This window comes from Eumetopias jubatus, unplaced genomic scaffold, assembly GCF_037043125.1.
Source record: "Eumetopias jubatus isolate StellerSeaLion01/CBP00866 unplaced genomic scaffold, mEumJub1_p1.0 scaffold_5, whole genome shotgun sequence".
Classification (NCBI taxonomy): domain Eukaryota; kingdom Metazoa; phylum Chordata; class Mammalia; order Carnivora; family Otariidae; genus Eumetopias; species Eumetopias jubatus.
This window is the reverse complement of record NW_028274811.1, coordinates 73,788,240-73,814,428: the sequence shown is the minus strand read 5'-3', so window position 1 is coordinate 73,814,428 and position 26,189 is coordinate 73,788,240. Positions and strand designations below refer to the sequence as shown.

General features: G+C 39.4%; 3 protein-coding genes across 6 annotated transcripts in view; 1 reads left to right on the top strand and 2 right to left on the bottom strand.

Moving 5' to 3' along the window:
- Positions 1-26,189, top strand: part of SKIC3 (SKI3 subunit of superkiller complex) — a 169,659-nt gene that overhangs the window by 15,758 nt on the left and 127,712 nt on the right. The gene's annotated exons all lie outside the window — the stretch shown is intronic.
- Positions 3,349-5,603, bottom strand: GPR150 (G protein-coupled receptor 150). 2 transcript variants are annotated; one of them, XM_088023657.1, is made up of 2 exons: positions 4,651-5,603; positions 3,349-4,581 (listed from the first exon to the last, which is right to left on the bottom strand). In XM_088023657.1, the coding sequence occupies exons 1-2, from the start codon at positions 5,218-5,220 to the stop codon at positions 3,919-3,921; spliced, it is 1,233 nt and encodes a 410-aa protein (XP_087879783.1). In that variant the 5' UTR covers positions 5,221-5,603; the 3' UTR covers positions 3,349-3,918. The 2 variants fall into 2 exon arrangements, with proteins under 2 accessions (XP_087879783.1, XP_027945102.1); XM_028089301.2 differs by having other exon boundaries at positions 3,349-5,603.
- Positions 14,651-26,189, bottom strand: part of ARSK (arylsulfatase family member K) — a 44,596-nt gene continuing 33,057 nt past the window's right edge. Inside the window, exons 6-8 of one of the 2 annotated variants that reach the window (XM_028089299.1) lie at positions 25,788-26,012; positions 16,958-17,170; positions 14,651-14,986 (exon numbers count right to left, since the gene is read on the bottom strand). In XM_028089299.1, the coding sequence (XP_027945100.1) occupies positions 14,697-14,986; positions 16,958-17,170; positions 25,788-26,012 (728 nt within the window). In that variant the 3' untranslated portion in view covers positions 14,651-14,696. The remainder of the gene's footprint in view (positions 14,987-16,957; positions 17,171-25,787; positions 26,013-26,189) is intronic. The other variant, XM_028089300.1, reaches the window with a different exon arrangement.

Below are 26,189 nucleotides of genomic sequence, written 5' to 3'. Positions count from 1 at the left end.
CATAGATTGATTCCCCAAGATCCCTTGCTTGCCTTCATGTAGTATTGCTCAACTAGATTTTATCCCTCACCACTCAGTGTTAGAAAATAATAATAACTATCATATATTGAGTACTAGGGTGAATCTGAAGAGACAGACTGACAGGATTCTCCCCCCTCCATCAAGTATTTTACATTTTTACATACATCACTTCTATGAAGTAGATAATATAAACCCCATTTTTACTGATAAGAAAACCAAGACTTGAAAGAAAGAAAGAGAAAACCAAGACTCAGAAAGATTCAGCAAACAGCCTAAAGTCACACAGCTACTAAGGGTAGAGATGAAATTCAAGTCCAGGTCTGTAGGCTCTAAAGACTGCTCTTTTCATTATACTGCCTCACAACTCAGCAAAATATGTTCAATTTAATTAGACTATTCGTTTTCATTATATCCTCTCTTTGATCAAGTCAGAACATTTTAGGAATGGGAAGGAAACTGCTCCACTTTTTGACTTTATTTTGTGTTTCCCAGGAAGCTTCCTAGGAAGCTTAGAAAAAAAATCTACCTCCTCTTCCAAATATCAGCTCGACTATTCTATTTTTAGTAAATGAGTTATAGCTAGTCACTAATTGTGATTTTAGTTCCACTCCTGGCTGTTTCCTACATACTCTCTGCTTCAAATTATGTAATAGGTCATGTTTACCTATTTTAGCTGTATGTTACCATGCAGCCAGTTATTTTTTTAAAAAAAATATAGAATTCTTTGTATTTAGGCCTTAAAGTTCTGGTGGTGACATTTACATTGCCATCTCTATGAATAGTGGCTCCTGGAGTCTTACAGTCTAGGCCTGTGTGCGGCAGCCTAGTTAAAATCTAACTCCAAGGGGAAATGTGCAGTGGATGAGGATATGTTATTTGATTCCTTCCAAACTCCAAATATGTGATCTGGTTTCTCCTCTAGTCATATTCTATTTAGGTGATACCTAGAAAAGAGATCAAGTTCAGGGTCAACTGTTCACATTCCTTTGCTGTGAAGTTTGAATGGTATGTCCCACTCAAGCAAGAGCCTAAATTTAAAATAACCTTTGGGGGCTTCCTTGATGGGGACAGAACTGAATCTTTGAGTTGTCTATAGCAGTGTAGGTTCCGGGGATCAAATTCTGAGGTGATGTTTCAAATTTCTTAACCTACAAATGCCTCTAAAGATGGGAACCAAGTCACCTAGATCTACCTTCAAGTGTCAGATTTAGTTAAGATTAGAGGAAGTTCCTTAGCTATGGAAATATTTTACTATGAATTGGGCTCAACCAACTCTTCCACAAAATCTTGGGAAAATACAGTTTAATTTCAGATTAACTACATGAATATGTATTCTGTATTTTTGGCCCAGATGGAGATTTCTTATAATTTCTGGATGGCACCGATGAAAATCTCTAATAGATTATATAAAAATCAACCTAACAATTTGGCAGTTGTATGAAAGTTCAGTCTTGCCCTCCCATAAGCATTTCCCCTTTTCTTAAAAGAAAAAAGGGAAGTCTCGTTTTTTTTCACCGCTTTGCTGTGCAACTCCTATCTTCAGCTCCATGTCTAAGCCATCATGGTGGCCCCATTTCCCTTGCAATGGTCTACATATGGATATATGATATAGTTCTGGCCAATGAGCCATGCAGGAACATCTGCTTGGAACTTCTAAGAAATGTTTCTTCATTCCTATAGAGTAAAAATTCTTCCTTTTCTGGACATTGTCATATATGAATGTGATGCCTGGAACCGTAGCAGCCATTTTGTGACCTCAAGGGGTACGGACCTTAATGTCAAGTCCACCAGTTCAGGATGGCAATAGATGAAAAGAAGCTAGGTCTTTGATGAAGTTATGAAGCTACTCAAGTAACCAACTCTGGAGGAGCTCTACCACTGGACTTTTTGTTATGTGAGAAAATAAATTTAAACCAGCTGAACTCATTTTTCTGTTAGGGTGCTCTCAGTTGCAGATAACAGAAACAGCAACTCAGTTGTCTTAAATTCTCAGTTGGGAACATTCAAAGTGACACAACAGGTCATATTTTGAGTCTCTCTGTGCTTCTGCCTTGATCCCAGCCTTTACCCCATTCCCCCCTTCCCATTAGTCGGTCCTTCATACCATCATTGGAATGACTGCTTCAGTCTCCTGAGGTTGTCAGATTTTTTTTTTCAGTAACCCAACATCCTGACTGGAACTCTTATTTAAAGCATATGTGCTACTGTGCAGTAATTGTCAGACTGTCTCCTACATATGATTATAAGGTCTTTGAGGGAAAGATGTGTGTTATTCATGTTAGTATGTCCAATGCCTAACACATTGCTTGGTACACAATAAGGAATTAATGTTTATTAATGAATAAAAATGCTAATGAGTATCAAATGCTAATGAGTAAAAATAATGTCATGAAGACAACTGTGTTCTGTCTTTGGCTGACTTATTCTTGGTACATTATACACCATGGTATCCTAAGCAGGGTGGGGAAGATTAAACAGATGAAGGAAAACCTTTAACTATAACATTTTTTGACAGAATTTGGGAAAAAGGTAAATCAAGCTTAGTGGAGATTTTTGTAAATCTTGTATCCATTCTATCTTTGCCTGACTCGTATGATGAATTATTCAAAAATATGTATTGAGTGCCTAGTACATGTCAAGCATTGTTTAAGAGTTTGGGATACATCAGTGAAGTAAACAAAGAAAGCCCTCAAAGACCATTGGGTCTACAAGTGAACTCTAGCGATCATTTCCCCTTTCTCCATCTTAGTTTGGCATTTGTGCACGAACAGGAAGCACTATCATGGAAAGCTCGCAGATTCTCAGATGAAAGACACCGGTAAACCTGTGGATATATTGTTCCTAAAGGCTGCCACTTTCTAGAACCAAGGACAGTTAAGAGGAGGAGGTCACTGATTAAATCTGCTTCTTGACTTTGTTAGCAATCCATGCCAATAGGCATTGCCTTCATTTTTAAAAAGGGAGTTTTATATAGACCTGCAATATTGGGAGGGTGCAGCTCTCTTCCCAGCTGCAAATCTCCATGAGATTTCTGGGACAGTGAGCCCGGTGCATACACACCAACTTGGTGTTTTCCTTCTCCAGTTTGCTGGGGACTCTGCGCTGAGAGCCTCCACCTGAGCACAGCACCTTAGCTGTAGAGGCTAGTTTGGGCACAGGCACAGTTTCCTACAGAAACTGGGCGTATTTGAAAGGGACTAAGGGAAGCTTATTTTATGTGTCCCTCCTACAACCCTGGCTTCTACTGAAGTGAAGACTGGAAATAAAGGCCACACTGATTTTCTTCTGAGAAAACACATTACCATGGGAAAAAAGTACTAATTGCTCTGTGGGTAATGTTTTTATTTTACAAATGCTTTGTGGCTCTGCAGTGACAGCATGGTTACATTTCTGACAGTATCACTGGTACAATTTCCAGGCCCCTCAGGGAGAGCACTGTGGGAATTTTCCTCCTGGAAAGAAAGGCAAATTCTCTGGTCTCAAAGGTACACTTGATCTAAACACGATTCAAAATAAGTAAAAAACGGATGATAACACAGCAAATAATGAAAGCTTGACAATTCAGCTAAACCAAAAGATCTTATCCAGAACACTATGGGAGCGTCAAAGAGAACTGCAAAAAATAACTGTGTCTTTGACTGTTTTTTACAACTTCCCAGCCGCTCAAACTCTCGTCTCCGAACTGGGAAATGTGAGAAGAACCAAAGGGGAGAGAAGAAACTGGAAAAGTGTAGGGAAATGTAAACATTAGAAAGAAATTGAGTGTAGGCTGGGGACAGCTTCAGGGTCAATGTCTGGGACTCTCCTGCCCGGTATGATCTAGATAGACCTAGGCCAGCCACGTGTTCCGTGGAGGCTGGGTGGCGGCGACAGATGACCCGTCTGGCCATCGAGCGACTAGAACGCGCTTTCGCAGGAGCAGGGCAGCGGCCGGGGGCGCGGCGGGGGTGGGCGCAAGCCTCCCTCCACCGGCTGCTCGCGTCTAGCGTGGTGGTAATGGGGGTGGGGCCAGCGGTGGCGGTGAAGCGCTTGGTGGTCCCCGGCCCCCTCATCGTCCTCCGCTCTTCCCTCCCACGAGCAGCAGGCTGCGCCCAGGCACCTTCGCAGCCGCCGCAGGAGCTGGCGGCCGCCCGCCTGGAAAAAGAGGTAGACGAAGGGGTTGAGAGCGCTTTTGGCCACCCCCACGAGGTGCAGCGCCGCCATCAGGTTCTCGGTCTCCCAGTCTCCCACCTGTCCGGACGACCATGCGGCCGCCAGCCGGACGACGAAGTAGGGAAGCTCGCAGCTCACGAACAGCAGCGCCAGCGCCAGGCTCATCTTCAGACTCTGAACCTTCGCGCGGGGCAGCGCGCAGGGCGCAGGGGCTCGGCCAGGAGTCGCCGACCAGGGCGCTGAAGGCCGTGGGGCCTGGGGCAGGCGCTGCCACCAGGCGCAGAGCAGGCAGCTGCATGCTACGCCCGTGACCGCGACCGGCGCCACGAAGCCCGCGACGGCTTCATAAAGCGCGTAGACCTGCAGGTGCCAGCGCGGCAGGGGCGCGAAGATGTCGCGGCAGCGACGCTCCCCCGCCCAGGTGCTGGCTGCCAAGGGCGCGGCAGGAGACGGCGAGGGGGCGCCCCCGCGCACCACGAAGGCGGGGGGCAGCGCCAGCAGCAGTGCCAGCAGCCAGCCCAGCACGGCGAGGGCGCGCGCGGGCAGCGGCGGGCCCTGCGGGCGGCGCACTGCGCGCTGGCGTTCGAGGGCAATGAGCACCACGAGGTGGGCAGAAGCGCCGCGGCCAGACGCCTGCAGCAGCTGCACGAAGCGGCACGACAGGTCTCCCGCTGCCCGGCGCGGCTCGCCCAGAAGCTCCCAGGCCAGCTGCGACAGCGCGGTGCCTCCGCACGCGTACAGGTCAGCCAGGGCCAGCTGCACCAGCAGGAAGTCCATCTTGCGACGCTTGGGACCCGCCCAGGGCCCGCCACCCCCGCACAGGCGGCACAGCACCGTGGCGTTGCCGGCCACCGCCACCACCAGGATGACCCCCAGGAAGACCAGGCGGATGCCGCGGCTGGGTGGTCCGGGAGGCGGCGGCGGCGGCGGCGGCCCGGGGGCTGGGGTCCCCTGTCCGGAAGTGAAGTTGAGACCCCAGCCAGGAGAGACAGGTACGGAGACGTTGGATGCCGGCGAGAAAGTTGAGGGGTTGAAAGGATCCTCCATCCTTAGCCTGGGGAAAAGGAGGTACGGAAGCGGGCCGGTAGGGCGCGGGAAACCCAAGTGGAGGCGAGGCTGCCAGGGGCACGACGCCGCGTCTACGAGTTCCCAAAGTTAGTTGAAAACGCACACACACACACGGAGGGAAATGGATTCGGGTAGACTTGCGCCTAGTTGTTTTTATAGGTTGTCCTCGTCATTTGTCACTCAAATGTGGGTTGTACACTCGAGGAACACACATGATTCTTATTCTCCACCTTCTCCGTGTCTCTCCTCCCAATCCCGCTGGTTGCCCCTCCAATCTGCCGCAGCTCCCACGGTGCGCTCGCGGTAGCAGCGGACCGCACAGCTCTGGGTGCCTCTCGGTTCGCTATTTACACGTAGAGCACAGCAGGGCCGAAGCTCGCTTTGCCTGGCCTTTGCAAAAAGCTCCTGTTAGCTGGGACCAACATACCAGAGGGGAAGGTCCTGACCGAGATTGTACGTCTCAAAATGGTTACGGATTGCCGGAGGCGGGCGGGGGGGGGGGGAATAGAACAGACACTAATTTTGATTTAAAAAACTCGGAAATGGGAAATGCCATGGATCTGCGTGTACTAGCATGAGAAAAACAGGAAACACTAGAAACCCAACAGCGTTTGGGGCAAAGAGGAGCCCAGTAGATGAATCTTTGATAAAGATATGCCTTCCTCTGGCCAACAATCAGAGTATTTACTTGCAGAGAACTAAAGTAATGATACTGCTTGGCATTTAGGAGGAGCAGTGATTTGCAGATGTTTCAAATACTCCTCATTACTAGAAGCAGTGGATCGCAGCTGCTCTCTCGGTGATGCAAAATTCACTGCATTAGTCTGAAGAGAGAATTAATAGGTTTTATGCAAATGGTAGTACATTTGTTGATTTTTCCCTTAATATTTTCATCCAGTGACGGATGTGTCATCATGGCTCATTCTCTTGATTCTGTTTTCCAAGCAGATGGAGGTTGCTGGGAGGGACTACGCCCCCAATAAGCCTAGAGAAAAGGTGACTAAGAAAATGATAAGACGGCCAATTTTTAAAAAAGAAATCCAAGTCACAGGAGATGGTTTAGATTCAATGCTATGTCTTTTAGTTTAGCCTTATCTGCCCACAAACAAATCTTAGTTTTCCTGTTGAAAGCTTCAGTTTGTCTTTTATGCACCCTCCACATGATCACTGTGCAAGTAGATTTCCTGCGCTTCCTGGTCTGGGCATCTGCTGGGATTCACTGTCCCAGGCTGACGACACATTTGGCACTTTAAGATGCTCCAGAGAGGAGGGTTTGGTGGATGCAGAAGACAGTCCTCTTAGTTGCCTGGAGGAATCCTAATTCCCAAAGTGTTGTCCTTCGGCCAGAGACCTTTGCCATTTTTTTTCTTTTAAGATTTTATTTATTTATTTGACAGAGACACAGCGGGAGAAGGAACACAAGCAGGGGGAGCGGGAGCGGGAGAGGGAGAAGCAGGCTTCCCGCTGAGCAGGGAGCCCGATGCGGGGCTCGATTCCAGGACCCTGGGATCATGACCTGAGCGGAACGCAGACGCTTAACGACTGAGCCACCCAGGTGCCTGACCTTTGTCATTTTTATTATCCTCTCCCCAGTGCCTAGCACTGGGCCTGACACAGGTGCAATATCAGGAAATATGTTTTGAATTGCTGAACTAATGGATATATGATGCATTTCAGAGAACTTTGAGCAAATGTTCCTGCTTTGACGATAAATCCATCAACCTAAGAAAAAAAATGCCTTTCATACCTGTGCCAGTATCATCCGGAGGAGCCCAGGGAAGCTCTGGGGAGAAGGGGGTTAGAGCCATTCTTGGTGGAACACTTGAAAAAGAGGTAGAGCGATAGCCTTGGGAAATCAAACTCTTGGTTTAATTTTTACATTCTCCCCTCGGAGGCTTTTGCCGAGGCCTTTTTCTTTGTAACATACATCATCCCAGCTTATGATCCACTCCTTTCAGGGAGCTCTCTCTGAGCAGTACCCATAATTCAGTGATTTCTCTAGCCAATATCAGTTTAATATTTCTCAAGATAATTCTATAATTTGTCTCAAATTTGTTGAAATGCTCTCATATAACAAGACTCTACCAGTGAAATTACATTTCGCAGAACTTAACTTTACCAAGACCTGATAAATCATTGATTTAAAAAAATAATTTTTCTCAAAATAACACATACACAGAGCTTGGAAAGTTGGATAGACCTAGAGGGCTGACAACATCGTTTCCTGTCCACACACTCTCCCGCCTCCTTCCCCTCTTCTAGACGGAACTAATTTAGAACCGATTTACTGTTTCTTCTGGCATTTACTTAATTCCAGAATTCTAAATAGCAAATGTGTAATGTGCTATCTATTAGCTTCTCATTAGATAATTTCTCCTTTCCCATACTTAATACAGTAATACTGTAATTTTGGGTTAGATCTATATTTAGTGTTTACATTATTGTGAAATGAAAATATTCCCAGGTGAATGTTATAGATATTATGAATATCATTTTCTTTTTCTTGAAGTTAATAATTGCCTTAAATTTCATTGTTACATAGCTAATTCTTCCTATACCTCTAAGTAGTCCCTCAGTTCAGTTTTGTAACAAAATGTAGCAATTCCAGTTTATTTTTCTTGGAAACGTTCTTACCAGAGACCTCCATTTCCTTCCTGTGTGGGCTGGTTTCTCTCTAGGCCTACTATACAACTATCATTCTAGAATCTCTATTTGTTGTCATCACTGAAACTGCCTTTCTTTTGGGTTGGAATTCTTGTTTCTTGGATCTCTGGTCCTTTTTCTTGGTTTCTTTCCCTTTTGGTAAAACACATCATCCAACATGTTGTAAGGTTAAAAAGATTGTGCAGAGGCTGAGGACATAGCTGTGGGAGTCTTGTTGCACCTATTTTTTGAGTCACGTTGCCCTCCAGGACAGCTGTTACCCAGGCATCTCCCTTTACCATTATCCTAGAGACTCCTTTTATTATCTCATGCTGGGTTTCCTGCTTTCTAATTTCGTGTGTGTGTGTGTGTGTGTGTGTGTGTGTGTGTGTTCTTGGTTTATTTCCCTGCTTGGGTAGAATGCATCCTTCAGTGACTTCTAGAGAAAGGATAAATTTTGGTGATCTTGCATGTCTGAACATTTCTTTATTTTACCATCATTCTTAACTGATGACTTGGCTGGAGTTAAAATTCTACGCTGGAAATGCTTTCCTTCCGAATTTTGATGGCATTGCTCCATTCCTTTCTGGGTTCTAAGTGTTTGTGTTTAGAAGCCTAAAGGCGCTCTGGTTCCTGATTTGTGTAAATGTGATCATTGTTTTGTTCATTCTAGAACTTGATTCTTCTCTTGTCCGTGACAAATTTCACAAGGATGTGTTTAGTTGGATCCACTGCATGGGTTATATTTAATTGCATTATTTCTCTAGTGACCTTTAATCTAGAATGATTTCCCAGTCTTTCTTTTTCCTTTCATGACTCTGACAGGTCTGAAGGGTCCATGACGCATGTTTGGTAGAATGTCTCTAAAGTTTTATTTGTTTCCACATAATTAAATTTGGATTAAAGTTTTGGGGCTGAAATACTACATGGGTAATACTGTGTTCTCAGTGCATCATTTCAGGGACATACAGTGCTAGTCTGTCTCAATACTGGTGATGTTAAGCTTGGCATATGTTTTTAAAACATAAGGTTTTGGGTTCTGTGCTCGTCCTCCAGAGGTAGCCACTCCCTGGCCCATATCCACCTGGCCTACTGAAGGGGCTCCTTTCGATCTCTAGCCCTGCCCCCAATCTTTCTCATGAGTGCTGCTTCAGGTCCATGAAAAAAGTTCATGGTGGTTTCCCTTGTGTGGGGGGCTCCCAGAGTTTCTATTGTTATTATCACACACATTGGACTAAAATTTTAAGGGTTTGTTAAAGTTATCAGTTGTTTGGTTACCCATTCTTTTGGCTGCTAGTTCCCCACCCCCCTTACATTCTGCCAAAGGTGACCCAGATTGAGTGTCCCACCCCTTCTCAGAGGAGCTTGCTACCCTTTTGAATTCAGTTTACCTGTTGCCTTGCAGCCTCAGGCACCTGATGGGCTCAAAAAAAGCTTAGATTATCTAGCTTTTTTTTTTTCTTGATTTTTGTTAACATGGGAGGAATATTCCCTTGCAACCTTCCCTATCCTATGTGAAAGCACAACTCTCAGAACATTATTTAAGGATACCAATCCTTTGCTATAAATATTATAAAATTGATGCTTATTTTGTTGTCTAAACTTCTTGAACAGTTTATTTGCTCTTAATAATAAAAAAATTAAGGCTAAAAATATTCTGAGTGTAGTTCTGGTTGTGTGTCACATGTTCTGAGTTTTCTTATTTTCTTTATTTTAAAAATAGCATAGAACTGTAATTTTTTAACCTAAGAATTAAGATTCTGCTTTATAACTTTATTTTTTAAAAAGATTTTATTTATTCATTTGGGAGAGAGAGAGGTGGAGAGAGCACAAGCAGGGGGAGCAGCAGAGGGAGAGGGAGAAACAGACTCCCTGCTGAGCTGGGAGCTGGACATGGGCCTTGATCCTAGGACCCAGGGATCATGACCTGAGCCGAAGGCAGACGCCATCTGAGCCTCCCAGGCACCCCTCTGCTTCATAACTTTAAATTGTGTTTTAAAGGGCTAAAAATCTTACCTGAGAACTTTATAATTATAAACAACACACACACACATCCCTAATATATGATCAGTGTACAAGGGAAGAGTTCTAGCACAGGTCTAGATCTTTCCTGTCTTCCCACTGATTTTCTTCCACCTAGTTTGTGTTGAGACATATCTTTTTCATGGCCCCTCATTGCCAAGTTCTTAGTTTGATTCAGTGATTTATAGTATGATTTAATAGCCAGTAAGAATAGTCTCATCTTAACTTTCTTTTTCCATAATTTCATTAGATATTTGAGACTTTTCTTCCATGAAAACTTTAAGATTGTTTAGTCCAATTAAGAAAAAAAAAATTCCCAAACCCTATTCAGATTAAAATCAGAATTGTACAAAATTTATACATTAATTCTGGAGAAGTGATATTTTAACATCAGATCCTCCCATCCAAGAACTTGCTGTCATTTCATGTTCGTATCTTGTTTGTATACTTCAGTAGAACCTTATAATTTTTTCATCCAGGTAGTGCCTCTTGTTAAAATTTATTTTATACTTTGTCATAATGTGAGATATTTTTCCTAATTTCCATTTTTACCTAGTGATTATTCTTATAGATTTATATTTATTTTTGTATATGTAGCTATTTAACAAATTCCATCAATTCTAGTAGTTTTTATTAGGATGCCCTAGGTTTAATGAGATGGAAAACCACAAAAAGTAGAAGGATAAATACAAAATCTACCCTTTTATTTTATTTTATTTTATTTTATTTTTAACAGAGAGAAATAAAAACATATAAGCCTCCCAGGTGATGTGGATGTTTCTGGTCCAAGGACCAGAGTTTGAATAATAAGGTTCCAGAACCTTGGTTCCCAGATTTCGCTACACATTAGAGGCATCTGGGAAGCTTTTAAAAATCTCAGAGCTTAGAAGTTGGAGCCAGGCATTAATAGTTTATAAACAGCCTCAGGTAATTCCAGTTTGCAGCAAAGTTGTGAACCACTGTTCTAGACTAGGGGTTAGCAAACTGTGGTCCACAACAGGTCAAATCCCGTGTTTTTGTCAACAAGGTTTCATTGAAAAGAAGCCATGCTCATCTGTTTACATATTGTCTATTGCTATTTTCACGCTCCTCGGGTAGTACTGAGTAGTTGTGAAAGAGACCATATGGTTCACAAAGCCTAAAATATTCAGTATCTGGCCTTTTTCATAGAAAAAGATGAAGAAGAATAGAGTCCCCTCGTCAACTCTCCTGTGCGGGCTTTTGCTAGAACTTACTGTTTTTAGAAGGCTCTACTTATTGAGAGCCTAATGTGTTGGTTTTCTAATCCAGTGTGTTATCTGAAAGACTCTAATTTCCAGCCAATTAATTCAACAAGTATTAATAATCTTCCGTGTGTCAGGCACTTGGGATACTTTAGGAAACTAAAAGGACAAAAAGCCATGCCTGTACAGAGAGCTTTCATCCTAGTGGGGTAGGAGGGATGGGGTACAGCATAAACAAATTAAATAGGTGAAATATACCCTGCATTGGATGGTAATGATTACCATGGAGAAAAATAAAGCAGGCAAGTCCTTGTGAGAAAGGTAACACTACAGCAGTCATTTGAAGGGGGCAGCAGAGTGACCCACGTGGCAATCTGAGGAAAGAACTGAATTCCCAGCAGAAAGCATTGACAAGCACAAAGGTCTTGAGGTGGTCCATGCCTGGGGTGCTAGGAAACAACAGGGACGCCAGTGTGGCCGGAAGAGAGTGAACAAAGTGGGAGTGTGGGAGGAGAGGTGGTCTGTGAGGGAACATTCAGCCAGACAGTCCAGCTTCCTGTAGGCCTTTGTGATGATTTTGGCTTTTACAGAGTAAGACGGGAAACCAGTGGAAGGTTTTGAGTGTCCGGTGAAGGGATGCAATATATCTTTAACAGGATCACTCTGGCTGCTGTGTTGAGAAAAGACTGAAGAAGCCCCAGGGCAGGCTCAGGGAGACCTCTTAAGGGGCTACTGCAGAATTCCAAACAGGAGATTACGGTAGACTGGAACAGGATGGAGCCGCGGAGGCAGTAAAAATGAATCCCAAAGACTGTCCTCAATTTAGTTTATAATTCGTGTCAGTTTCTCTCAGATCCTGGCATTCATTTCTTAGCTTTCCAAGTTTTTCTTCTTTTTCTGTTTTAATGGTTGTTAGATACCAGTTAGAGTTAGATTTTGTCCTAAAAACTCAGTTGTACCTAAGTATGATCCTATATCCAATATGCTTAAAACATTGTGGATGATTGCTAAGTTCTAGCAACAAATGCATCTTGAAGGGTTTGGGTAGAATGAGATGGATTGTATTATCTTCACATGCCTATGTTTTCAGAACCACATTTCTATTATTATTGCTTTATTTTCCCCCTGTAATTAGCATATACACCCACACACTAGCTATTTCATGTTCTTTAGGTTTAACTAGGAGATGGGAGGTAGATTTGTGTATTTTCATTTTAATTGTAATAGTCTAACATTGAGATCTTTTCCTTGAGGGCTTTATAAACTTCAGAATGTATCTGAAGCGAAATTTATTTCTCAGAAATTCATACGTAACTGCAAAGATAAGCTCATACAAATTCACTGAAGAGTAAAAAAAGGAGATGAAGTGGCCCATGAAGAAAACTTCAAAGACAGTTTGAAGAGGAAGTTAGGTAAAATTATTATTTGCAGATCAGCTTTTTACCTGAACAATATAAGATACCAATTGAAAAACTATTGGTACCAAAAAATATTATATTATTGATGCAAAATTAATATACAGAAAAAGAATCTGCATATATAAACAAGCAGTTAGAAGATACAATGGAAGAAAGATCACTTAAAATAGCACACCACCAACAAATGATAAAACAACTAGGAATAAACTCATCTCTGCCTACACGTCAGGATCATTAGCTAGAGAGCTTAAGGGAGCAATAAGAAAGAACAGTGCCCGGGGTGCCATTCCCAGAATTCTAGGATTTCTAAGAGGTTTTAATTTCATTAGTGTGGGGTGGGGACTAGGCATTATTTTTTTAAAGGTCCTTACTTTTCCAAAAATCTCTATAGAAACTGATCCATATGAAGAAAACTTAGAATACTACTGTGAGATCAAAGAAACCTTGAAGAAAGGGAAAAGTGTGCTCTATTTTTTAGAATAACTGAAGATCATTAAGAGTTCAATTCTCCCTAAAATAGGTTATAAATTTCATATGGTTTCATAAAAAGATTAACAAAATTTTTCATTTCTGAGCCAGGCAAACTTATTCTAAATTTGTGTGGAAAACCTAAGTTAGCAAGAGTGGCCAGGACAACTCTGAAAAAGGAAAGTGTTGGAAAGGAACTAGTCTGACCAGAGATGGACTACTGCATCAGTAAACAAAGTAGATTGGTCCATGGGAAGATAAAAAATGTTCTGAAAGGACCCAAATGTAAACGAGACTTTGGAATATGATAAAACAACATTCCAAATCAATAGAGAAAAAGATAATTTATTCAATAAAAGGTGTTATATAATGAAGTGGCATTTTCTAACCAAGGAGACAAATGTTATTTACTCAATAAAAGGTCATTTGGGTAGCCATCTTAAAATAACTAAAGTTAGATTTCTAATATAGAATACATTCCAGAGGGGGCAAAGATCTAAGGACAAAAATAAAGCTCTAAAAGAAGTTAAGTGGGGAATACCATGCTGAATATGTATGACACAAAATCCCAAAGCCATAAATGCAAAGATTCATAAATTTGATTGCATGAAAATAACAATTTCCACAGGTTAAAAACACCAAAACAAAGTCAAAAGACAAATTACAAAAAGGAAAAAAAAATGTGCAGCTTCTCTTACAGACAAAAAGCTAAGATCCAAAACCATGCCTATAATAAAAAAGACAAGCAATAGAAAAATAGGCAAAGAATAGAAATAGGAAAGGTCACAGTGAAGGAAATTCAAATGGCTATTAAATATATGAAAATATCTATCTTACTCATAATAAAAACATTAAAAAGAATATATTTTTTATTTATCAGGTTGGTGAAGGATGGGAGGAAGTGTACTACTGGTGAGAATTTAAATTGGTATAACTTCTCTGGAGTTATTTTGCTAGATACAGTCTTGCCCCAGCAATTTCACTTCTAGGTATTTTTAAGTGAGAGGAAAAAAGGGCAAGATGCAGAACATTTTATAGAGTAAGCTCCCTTTTGTGGGGAAGTGAGGAATACAAAGTTTGTTTGTTAGATATACTGTGTGTCTTTAAAAGGATACTTAGGAAGGTGGTTATAGTTGCCCCAGGAAGGGGAACTGGGAAAAGAGGGACACTTCGTGTTCATTTGTTCTCTCTTTTGTACCTTGTGCATATATTACCAATTTTAAAAACCGGTAATAAAGTCAGCCAGATCCAGGATCTGTGTGCCATCAAATACTCTGAATACTCCCATCAAATACATCCAAATGATTTATGCCCCATCAGATGCAAATAACTCATCAGACACCATCAAATACAAATAACTATTTTATGGTTCATAAGTCATAATTGTTAAAATTGTCTATATTCCATATTATTCAGAGGAATATAACTTTATATTATACTACTTGCTTCCATCCTTTTAATATGTCAAGTTGTTAAAAGTAAGAAAGAGGTCTTGATAGTAATCATTTTTGAAAATATATAATTCTGTAACGATTACTACTTTATCTTAAAATAGAATACATTCTTTAAAAGTAACTAAAAATCAGTAATTATTAAAACAAACATATGAATCATGATCTAATCATGATCTCTTACCATTGTCTCTAGGTGTTGCTTTAGAACATTACTTTCTAGCTTTAGTTCAGATTTTTTTAGGATTAGTGGGGGTTTTAAGCCACCGATCAATCGCACTTTCATACTTCCTTGGTTCTTGCAGCCAGTCCTGATGCCACCTGAGGTTCGCTATAACATTTGAATAGTTCTGCCCTATACTTTGTTTCCACCTGATAAACTGCTCTTTATTGTATTGGTGGACAGAAGCAGAAACCTTAGGGTAGTTTATAATGGAACGAAGCTTCCTATCCAAAGAATATGTAACTTCTGGAAATTGTGTAGCAATATTTGTTAGTTCATCTGGATCTGAGGAAAGATCTGGAAGAAAAAAATGAAATAGCTGTCAAAACAGCTACCTGCTACAAAAACATATTTTAGAATGCCATTACTCTGTGACAGATAATGTATTTGAGTTTATTTTTATTTTCAGTTCCTCTTAGCACAATAAAATGAAGGAAGTTCTCTAAATCTATGTCCAAATTACCTTCCTACCATCATCCTGCTATCTCATGTTTTTTTCTTATCCATTCCTGGGTGGCAGAAATAGATGAACTCTTATCACTAGAAAGCTGGCTTAGCCCTAATTCTTCCTGGTTTTGATGCCTTGTTTACTATGACATACAGAGAAAAAAAATAGTAATGCTTATAGTCTCCCATTTCAACAGCCCCACACTTTCCAGATATAAGAATTCTTTACATAGTCAAGTCATATTCTTGCAACCTCACTTATTCTTAGTTTTCTATATATTTTAACATCTTGTGCTTGGATTTTTGAACATTCAGTTCATCAACACCGTCCATTTGAGCAAATAGCCATGGAAATAAGAATGTATCTCAATTGCTACCACCAAGAAAAGAATGATAAATATTTCAGAACATAAATACCCTTTTTACCTAGGTAAAAAGAAGACAGAAAATATAACAGGATGCCAATCTAATTGGAAAAATAGCAAATCAAAGATCTTATGACGATTTACTTAAGATAATAAATGAACATTACATGTTGATGGAAAAACCTCGATGAACCTATGTGGTGCATTTGCCAGAAGAGCCCTGAAGACATTTGACTTTGTTAGATGACTTCAGATGGTACCACTTTGGGAAAGGGAAGTCAGCGAATAAACCCCAGAGAATACAGGAAAGGCAGGCTCACCCACTGATCCATTCACAGTCACATCTGCTTTTTTTGCAGAACAGGTCCAGGGAATTGGGCAAGAGATGCCCTTGCATATCAGGATGAAAATTTAAGGACTTCCTTTTGAAGCCAAGAATCTCCTGCTCTTTGAGTTAAGGGGGGGAGGAGGAGGCCAATCAGTTTAGCCCCTAAAGAATTATTTGGAGTTAATAATTTTGACATTTCTAACTGGAAAGGAAACTTAGGGATAAATAAATATTAATAATGGCATATTTTATGTGAAAAAGGGGGGCAAAGGATAAGTAAAACCTGAATTTAATAATGTTGCTTTAAAATTAATTCATAGAGGGGTGCTTGGGTGGCTCCATTGGTTAAGCGTCCGACTCTTGATTTTGGCTGAGGTCATGATCGTAGGGTCCTGGGATCAAGGCCCACGTCAGGCTCTGTGCTGAGCTGGGAGTCTGCTTGAGAGTCTCTCTTTCCCTCTCCCTGTGCCCCTCCCCTCTGTGCACGCTCTCTCCCCGCAAAAATAAATAAATAAATAAATAAATAAATAAATAAATAAATAAATCTTTAAAAAATTGAAAAATAAAATTAATTTATGGAGTAGTGAAGCTAGCAGGCAGGCATCTTTGTGGAGTAGAAGGAGCATGGATTTTGAAGTTACACCTGGGTTAAAATCCCAGTTCTGCCACTTAGCTGTGAGATCTTGCACAGGTATTTGAATCTCTTTCACACCTAGTCTTCTCTATAAAATGAGGATAATGGTATCATCTTATATAATAAATGTAGAATGTCAGGCTTCACAAGATACAGGGATTAATCTCCAGAACAGCTGAAACCAAGGGATAATGAGAGGGTGTTGACTACTGTTTGGGAAAATAACCATGAACATTAGAAGACACCTTGATCAGAGAAAACTGTGGTTTCAGTCTTGAGACCCTGATCAAAAGCCTTTGGACACTTGCTCTGGAATTCAGATGATTTGCAAAGAAGCTGCACCTCACATGGGTAACCTTTTGTAGATTGTCCTGGCCTAAGAAGCAGCAGATATTTATTTATTTAACCAATGGAGACTGGATCTCTTGAGCAACACTATGGAGGTCAGCTCATTCCATATAATTCTACACTTAAAAATATATCAATAGGTTTACCAAAGAGTTGAGGCAATACTGAAGTACCATCAGAGTAGGCTATATACTTCCACTGGTTGGTCCGAAGCATATAGGTGGAAGCATTCACATTGCATCCATGGAATTCACTCAGAATCCAGGGCGGATGTAGGTTTTTGAATTTATACATTTCTGATGATAATGGCAACAAAGAGTATCCACTCAGGTTCTGAAGCAGAGGAGCTCCAGCAATATCTATGTAACAAAATAACATAATATTTTTAAATAACTTATTCTTTCATTAGTTGAAATATTCATAAATGACATCGTTAGAGGTTGTGGAGACCAAAGACCATATATGGATTTTGTAAATAGATGGCCTAGGTCCAAACGCTTACTTCATTAGCCTTGTGCCCTTGGACATGATGTTAACCACTCTGAAGCTCAGTTTCCTCATTTGTAAAAGGTGAATAATAATCATACCTGTACTTCATACACTTATTTTAGGTTTAAATATGATAATTTATGTAAGGTTCTGAGAACAGTACCTGATAGGAAACCCTCAACAGATATTAATCAGTTCTTTATTTCTGAAAGATAAATAATTACAGTTGTTTCTCAAATTTGTTTCACCAAATACTAAGATAAAAGACCTATATGAGAAAGGGGCTTAGTAGTCATATATCTTTGCAAACAGTGATTAAGTAGGCAAATTTGTTGTAGATGTAAATTTATTGCTGATATATATATCATAAACCTTTAAGGGTGGTATAACAGTATGCCATTTGTCCCAGAGTTATTTGATGACATAACATTTTTACCCTCAAGCAGCATATTGAGGGGCTAGTGTTTTGCAGAACATACTGATTTAGGGAAAAATAATTTATTATCCCCTTATCAAATATAAACATATAAAATATAGCATGAGAAATGTCTAACTTAAAAATGAGGTATTTTTATTTATTTATTTTTTTAAAGATTTTATTTATTTATTTGACAAAGAGAGACACAGTGAGAGAGGGAACACAAGCAGGGGGAGTGGCAGAGGGAGAAGCAGGCTTCCCGCGGAGCAGGGAGCCCTATGCGGGGCTCGATCCCAGGACCCTGGGATCATGACCTGAGCCGAAGGCAGATGCTTAACGACTGAGCCACCCAGGCACCCCAAAATAAGGTTATTTTTAAAAAATGCTTTTAGGGTATTTGGAACTCAAACTATTTTTTCCTATAGAAAAACTACCATTAATTATGACTGGGTACTTGGGATAGTTCCAAAATGAGTTTGCAGTTGCCTTTTCACCCCTTTTCTGGTTTCCATGTTCCATGTTTTTAAGTATAATTAAATATTTCCAATGAAAAATAGGAAGTAATATATCTGCAATGCTAGGAGTTAAACAAAATTGAATAAGAAAATTAACATGACTAAGTATTTGAGGAATAATAGGTTAATTTCAGGAGAATAAAGAGGTAGAGAAAGACCTCTATAAGTCTTTTGAAGGTACATGTTTTACATATAACATAATTTAAAAATCCGTATTCTCCCATTTCCTTGGAAGGGGCATATTACAAGTACTAATTTCCTGCCAATCAATCATAATCATGGACTTTTTTGGAGAAAGAAAGAAATATCGGAGGTAACTGGTTAAAAACAAAAGGAGCAAAGACATTAAAGAGGATGTGAGAGAAAGGGACCGCTCAAGATAAAACTTACAAGGCAGGAGGCCACTACTATGAGGTCTACTATAAGGAATGCAAGTAGCAGGGCAACAGGCTGGGTCAGGCTGGTCTGCCTGGCAGCCATTAGGGGGCACCACTAGGGAGGTGTAGGAAGGGAGAGAAGGGGACTTCAAAGATGATTGGGAAGCAGAGACCAACTGGTATATATCCAGGACTGACAAGTTCCTGTATTCAGCATTTTAAATAACCTCTGATGCTTAGAAATACCTTATTTCAGATCAATTCTTAGCCTAATTTTCCTAAAAAAGTTGGGAAGACTAAGAAAATTGACATGGTTCTCCTGTGTTTAATGAGAAGTCAGTAGTAAATTGGGATAAGAGTGCAGTTAAGTATTTTTTTTTTAATTCATTCAATGACCTAGGTGCTGTTCCAGGTGTAAGGAAACAACAGTGGACAAGGCAGGTAAGCTCTCCTAGAGCTTACATTCTAATATGTGGGGACAGATGAACAAACATGTCAGATGGCGCTAAGTGCAATGAAGAAAAATAAAGCAGGACAAGGGAGACAGAATGATGGCGAGTATGTGTTCAGGTGCTGTTTTATATAGTGTGGTCAGGGGAGGCCTCTCTGATGAGGTGACATTTAAACCCCAAGGAAGGGCCAAGGTGAGTCCTGTAGATACCTGGGGGAAGGGCATCCTCCCAGGGAAGAGCAAGTATACACACCCTGAGGTGGGAGCCTGCTTAGTCCATTCCCCAGACACCAAGGAGCCCTGAATGGCTGGAGCAGAGTAGGTGAGAGGTACGTAAAAGAGGACTGAGAGATTTTGTTGGAATCCCAGGCGCAAGGAGAGATTTTGAATTTTACTCTGTGTGAAAGGGAAACCAGCAGAGGCTCTTGAGTAGAAGCATGCTGCGCCTGACGCTAACTACTGCATGGTGAATTGACTGAAAGCGGTCTGAGAGGAAGGTGGGTGCAGGAAGGTACTGCAGGAGTCCAGGCAAGAGAGAACGGTGACTTGTTGCCAGCTATAAGTAGTGGTATATTACACCTTTGTAAACTGATGAAGAATAAAACCCATGTCACATACCCACAGTATTTAATAAATACTTTACATATGTATTAACTTTTCTGTGCCACAGGAAGTGGGGTACTCACTTCTCATATATTTATCAATGATTTCCTTAAAAGCACTTTAGCTTGAACTGCATTTCAAAAAGCTCTTTGATCTTTGTTTAAAACCATTTTCATGTGTTTTTTTCTTCTGGCAGATCTGTCATTCTAATTCTGTTTTAAGTAAGTTTCATCTTTCTTGGTAGTATAAGCAAAGATGAAAAGTAACTGCAGAATTCTCAACAAAGTGCCTTGAATTTAAAACAGTAAACAAATAGGGAAAAATGCAGACCTGGATATATACGATGGTTTCCTGAAGAGAGATAAGATTATATTTCTTCCTGAGCATGAGTAGATAAAAGATTAGACTGGTATGGCCATGATGCAAACTATGTACATTTTTTAGGGCATACTGAAGAATAAAAACTACTAATGATGATAATGCCTAACATTTAATTGTTTGCCATGTTCCAGTCATTGTTCTAAGCTTTGCAATGGCCACTATTATTTACATGTTATTGATAAGAAAATTGAAGACCAGAGATGTTAAGTAACTTGCCCAAGGCCAATACTGAAGGAGGGATTTGAATTTAGGCAGTCTGACGCCAGGATCTCTGGATTCTTCAGTACTACAACACAAGTCTTGCTTTACTGTAGTTACTCAACTTCAGAATATTTTTTAGATAATAAAAACAAAAGAGTCTGTGTAGAATGCTTCTCCCAACCCTCCACTAAGATCTTGTAACAAGAAGGGTTTTGCAATTTGAATCCTTCACAATTAAGCATTCTTTTAAACACAAGTGCATTTTTATATAATTACATTTTCACAATTCAAAAAATATGGATTTATCTTTTATGTGAGGGGAAGGCAGGTGTTTTACAAAAAAGATCAAGTATTAAAAGAAAAAATTCACATGAAAGTAAGTATAAAAGAGAAAATCAAAACAATTTTAATTTTAAAGTGAGACTACCTTTATTTCTAACAGAGCCAAAAGATGCTGATAATAGATTATTAGAGAAGAAAAAATATCGTCCGAGTAATTTTTAAAGAATAATCTCTGAAGTGATATCAACTTTAATAGTATAAAGAATTCCTGTTCATAAAAATGGCACTTTTCTGCCAGTATTAGAAAATGATAATGTGATAGTATACCATAAAGGACTATTAAGATTAACAGACTAAGAATACCCTTTCTACTTCATCGTAAAATACCATTTTATAGGAAAGAAAAAAAACGCTTTTAAACATTGGGGAGGGTATGTGCTATGGTGAGTGCTATGAATTGTGTAAGACTGTTGAATCACAGACCTGTATCTCTGAAACAAATAATATACTATATGCTACAAAATAGAAGAAGATAGCAGGAAGGGAAAAATGAAGGGGGGGAAATTGGAAGGGGAGACGAACCATGAGAGACTATGGACTCTGAGAAACAAACTGAGGGTTCTAGAGGGGAGGGGGGTAGGGGGATGGGTTAGCCTGGTGATGGGTATTAAAGAGGGCACGTACTGCATGGAGCACTGGGTGTTATATGCAAACAATGAATCATGGAACACTGCATCAAAAACTAATGATGTAATGTGTGGTGATTAACATAACATAATAAAATAAAAAAAAAAACTGTCATCTAATTCGGAATAAAAAAACAAGCTCAGTACCAAAAAAAACAAAAACCTTTTATATTTTTCCCCAAGTTTTTATTAATTTTATTATGCTGTGCAATATTAATTTCAGGTATAGGTAAATACCTTTCAAAAACTATTTGTAAATTCAGACTTTTTAATAAAAGCATTGTAGCCTCTTAAATTTGAACAGGCTCTTCATAGTAAGGTAGGTTTATTAAAACATGAATCCCAATTGTTTTTTCCTATTTAATATCCCTCTATTTCAGGTGCTTTTAATCACCATCTTTTATATGATATTTATGAGATCCATAAGTGTAACGGAAGAGGAGGTCTGGCTTGAGGCTTTGATCTAAGAAATTTAATCCCATACTCTGGGTGTAATTTAGAGTCATACAAAATAATACAGCTATGGCTAAGATAATAAAGAAAGGGCCTTTAGAATCCTAAGACTAGATTATGTTTTATATCTATTGTAAACTCCTAATTGGTTAGAAGAATCACAAAATAAAAAGTTGGTTGTAGATACGTTATCACAATCTGTATATGTTATTTATTAAGCAGAGGTGAAATAGAACATACTGTCCTGTGGGTCTAATTTTTGAGTTAATCTTCACTGAAGTAGCTTTAAACTCTTCCAGTACTGAGCAATTTCGTTTTAAAAGATAGATTGAAACATCAGATTAAACACAGACTATCAGAACAATTTTGCCTTGTTGGCTGGTGAGAGTGTTCAACAAGGCGATAGACTCCGTTTATGCCTGTTAATCCTGGTGTAATTGTTAATAGTCTAAAAAATGTGCTGATTTGGACAATATATTAGATACACCCTATCTCAATAAATAAAACAAAAAAACTCTGTTTATACAGTTTAAAGCCTACATTTTCTTTTCATTAATTCATGGGTGCCATTTTCACATATCATTTCACCATTTAAAATAAAATTGACTATTTTTTACCCAATCTGTTTCTACTCGGTGTTCAAATTGTTTCTAATTCTTTAACTTAATGTGATACTACAATAAATATCCATGGAGATAAATCTTTGTATATAACTATAGGTTATTTTCTAAAATTGGATTTTCTAGGTCAAAAAGTATGCATATTTCTGAGTAACCTGGAACATAATGCCACATTGCCTCCAGAAAATCTGCCAGTTTATACTCCCAGAAGCAGAAAAAGGAAAGGCCTATTTCCAAGAGAATATTTTCTAATTCTTTTTTTAATCTTTGCAAACTCTATATGTGAAAGAAAATTGGTATCTTCTTGTTTTAATATTTTTCTCACTACCGAGTTTGAACCTTTAAAATATCTTGGCCAGGGCGCCTGGGTGACTCAGTTGGTTAAGCGACTGCCTTCGGCTCAGGTCATGGTCCTGGAGTCCCGGGATCGAGTCCCACATCGGGCTTCCTGCTCAGCAGGGAGTCTGCTTCTCCCTCTGACCCTCTTCCCTCTCGTGCTTAAATTCTCATTCTCTCTCTCTCTGAAATAAATGAATAAAATCTTTAAAAATAAGTAAATAAATAAATAAATAAAATAAAATATCTTGGCCATTTGTGTATCTTCTCTTGTGAATTATTTGTTTATATCTTTCGGTCACTTTTTGGGTAGGGTATTTCTCTTTTTCCTATAGATTTGTAAGAGCTCTATTAATATTAACGCTTTATCATTTGCAAAAAGGTTAATTTTAGATAAATGATAATGTTGTCATGCTGTTTCCTGGCTCCAGCATAAGATTCTTGCTGTACCCCTTCATTCTCTTTCTACCTTATCTCCGGTTAACATCTGGTCAGTGGGATGTTTCAATATTTTATATAAAAAGACCCATGTACAGATATTCTCCTTCCTGCCCCAACCACATAAAAGTAACTTTTCCCTTTTGGTGATAAAAATATTTGTGATGAAACATATTATAAACTGTGCTAAGGCTGAAGATGCTAATTTCCAGTTTAGAATTAGAGAGACGCTGATTTTTGGCTTAATTTCCTTTACTCTAGTTGGGCAGATCTAATCAACACATGATTTAAATGCTGTTAATATATTCTGTAGGGAAATGTGACTCAGAAGGAGTCTATTACGAAGAATCCATGAAAGATAAAAATAAGTAAAAATCTACAAAGAACTATGAGTTTTAGAAAATTGTAATAATTAACAAATTGCAGAAAAAAGAAATTGGAGAGCACCTACATAATTTCCAGAAGAGTAGGGAAGGAATGGAAGGAGTTTCTGGCAATGTTTGGTTTTGGCTAATGAAATGCTTATTGTTGTGCAACACAAATTAGCCAGGGATAGGCAGGTATTCTCATAATAAATTCCCTCATTCTAAGCAATTTTATTTAGTGTTTTCTTTTCTTTTTTTTTTAAAGATTTTATTTATTTATTTGACAGAGAGACACAGTGAGAGCAGGAACACAAGCAGGGGGAGTGGGAGAGGGAGAAGCAGGCTTGAAGCAGGCTTCCCGCTGAGCAGAGAGCCCGATGTGGGACTCGATCCCAGGACCCTGGGATCATGACCTGAGCCGAAGGCAGATGCTTAACGACTGAGCCACCCAGGCGCCCTATTTAGTGTTTTCTTATATAATCTATTAGGTAAATACATTGTGAAATCTTCCATTGTGAAATCTTGCAGATGCCTTTTAACTTTTATGATGTACAAAATGGCAAGTAGTGTTAATGGTGGATCAAAAATGTAGAGTAGAAAAATTTGCATTGTAGGCAAATATAAAACAAGATTTAAAGAAAAATGGCTTAAATAATGCATATTAATCACCTTACGTTATCAGGTGATAGGTTGACTAAGCATAGACAGAGTAGGACTCACTGCAGACAGCTCCCTGTACATAATGGTCAGTTGAGCTGCTAGAGTCAGAAAGACAAACAAAATGTCAACTATCACTATGAAATATATTGAGGGGATACTGAGAAAGAATCATCCCAACCTTTCATGATCATTTGCAGTTCTGGTCACTGCCCTTCAAAAAAAACAGAACAAGGTTAAAAAGTTCAGCAAATTTGGAAATGGGGTGGAGAGACTTCTACATGAGGAAAAACTAGGGGAGGAAACTACAAAAAGATGCCACCATCAAGAAGCACCCATTCCTAAGGGCACCTGGGTGGCTCAGTCGGTTAACCGTCTGCCTTTGGCTCAGGTCATGATCCCAGGGTGCTGGAATTGAGCCCCGCATCGGGCTCCCTGCTCAGCGGGGACCCTGCTTCTCCCTCTCCTGCTCCCCCTGCTTGTGCTCTTTCTGCCAAATAAATAAAATCTTTTAAAAAAAGAAGCACCTGTTCCTAAAACTATAAAGATGATAAGAGAGACACAGACATACATAATCATACATAAACTTATCAAAACAGAAATGAGGAAGTAATCAGGATTGTCTGAAATGTGAGGGAGCCAGAAAGTGGCAGAGATAACGACTAAGTGTAATTGTTTTGGGGGATATAGAGGAATGAGCAAATGACAACTAAGAAACTAAAGAGATTAAAAATATCAGGCAAAAGAACAACAAAGAAGTGTGTTCAAATATACAAGAAGTGATGTAAAATAAAAGAGAAAGGGAAAAGGCACTGAAAAAAATTCACCCTAAAGAATTTTAGGACCCTGGAATAGTCTTCAGTTAAATGAATGGAAGGACTTTGTAGCAGAAAGGAGATAAAAAAGAACTTTCTTACGTCTTTGGTTTTCAGATATATGTTTCTTTCACATTTTGATATATACTTGTGAAACATACATATCTTAAGTTGTATTATCTTCTTCTTTCACCAAAATCTATTTATAAATAGATGGTACTTTTTGTAATTGATGGTGCATTAGAACAGAAGGATTTCAGTATTTAAATGTTATTGAACTTAAAGTAGTCTGCTAAATTAGATAGAGACGAACAGTTCTATATAATTTCCTCTGATTTTGCTGATGTTGTTCTGTTACCTTCAACAAAAACTGTTAACTTCCCCTATCCATATGTTGCTGTTCTAGATGTATGGTTATGTGTATAGACATTAAGAAGCTAGTGAAGTTCTTAGCACAGAACAATCTAAAGATTCTGAGGAGAAACAGGTTTATACATTCGATTAAGAGGCTTTTGTAACACTGTACAAAATTCATAGTTTCAAAATGGGTAAAATAATCCAGAAGGGAGCTTCTTACACTTTTGAGAGGTGGTGGCAGAGAATCACATGATACGCAAATCATATCTATAAAGTCATGAACCTGAATATCTTCTGTGGCTTACTTTATAGTCATGTCCCAATCGTGAATCTTTTGAAGGGAAAAATGACTGTAGTACATGAAGGCTACAGGAACCTGAGGAGTATCATCCTCATTTCTCAGATGTGGATTTGACTCACAGTTAAAAGAATTGCTCAAGGTTATGAACAAGTCAGCAAAGTCTCTCACTACTTGGCTTATTCATTGGCCAATATTATTACAAATAAATATTTATGGAATTGTGTTACTTACCAAGCATAGTTGGGTAAATGTCCACAAGAGAAACAACATTTGGTACTTGTAGGTTGGCCTTAATTCCCGGTCCCATCACCAAGAGTGGAACGTGGGCACTAGCTTCATACATACTCATTTTATAAAACTGACGATGCTCCATGGCCAGCTCTCCGTGGTCTGAGGTGTATATGACAATAGTTTTCTGAAGAAGACCTAACTGGCGAAGAGCTAAAATAATTTCTCCTACAATACGAATTGAGATAAATCTTAATGAGTTTTTAGTTTGTGTTCTATTACAGTAAGTTTATAACAACTCTGCCTCACAAGAGGATGCTTCTTAACATGTGAATGTTAGCTAGTGCTCTTAAGTAAGGTATGCCACATTTCATGTGCCTGCTCTTCACCTGACAGATGAAAGAG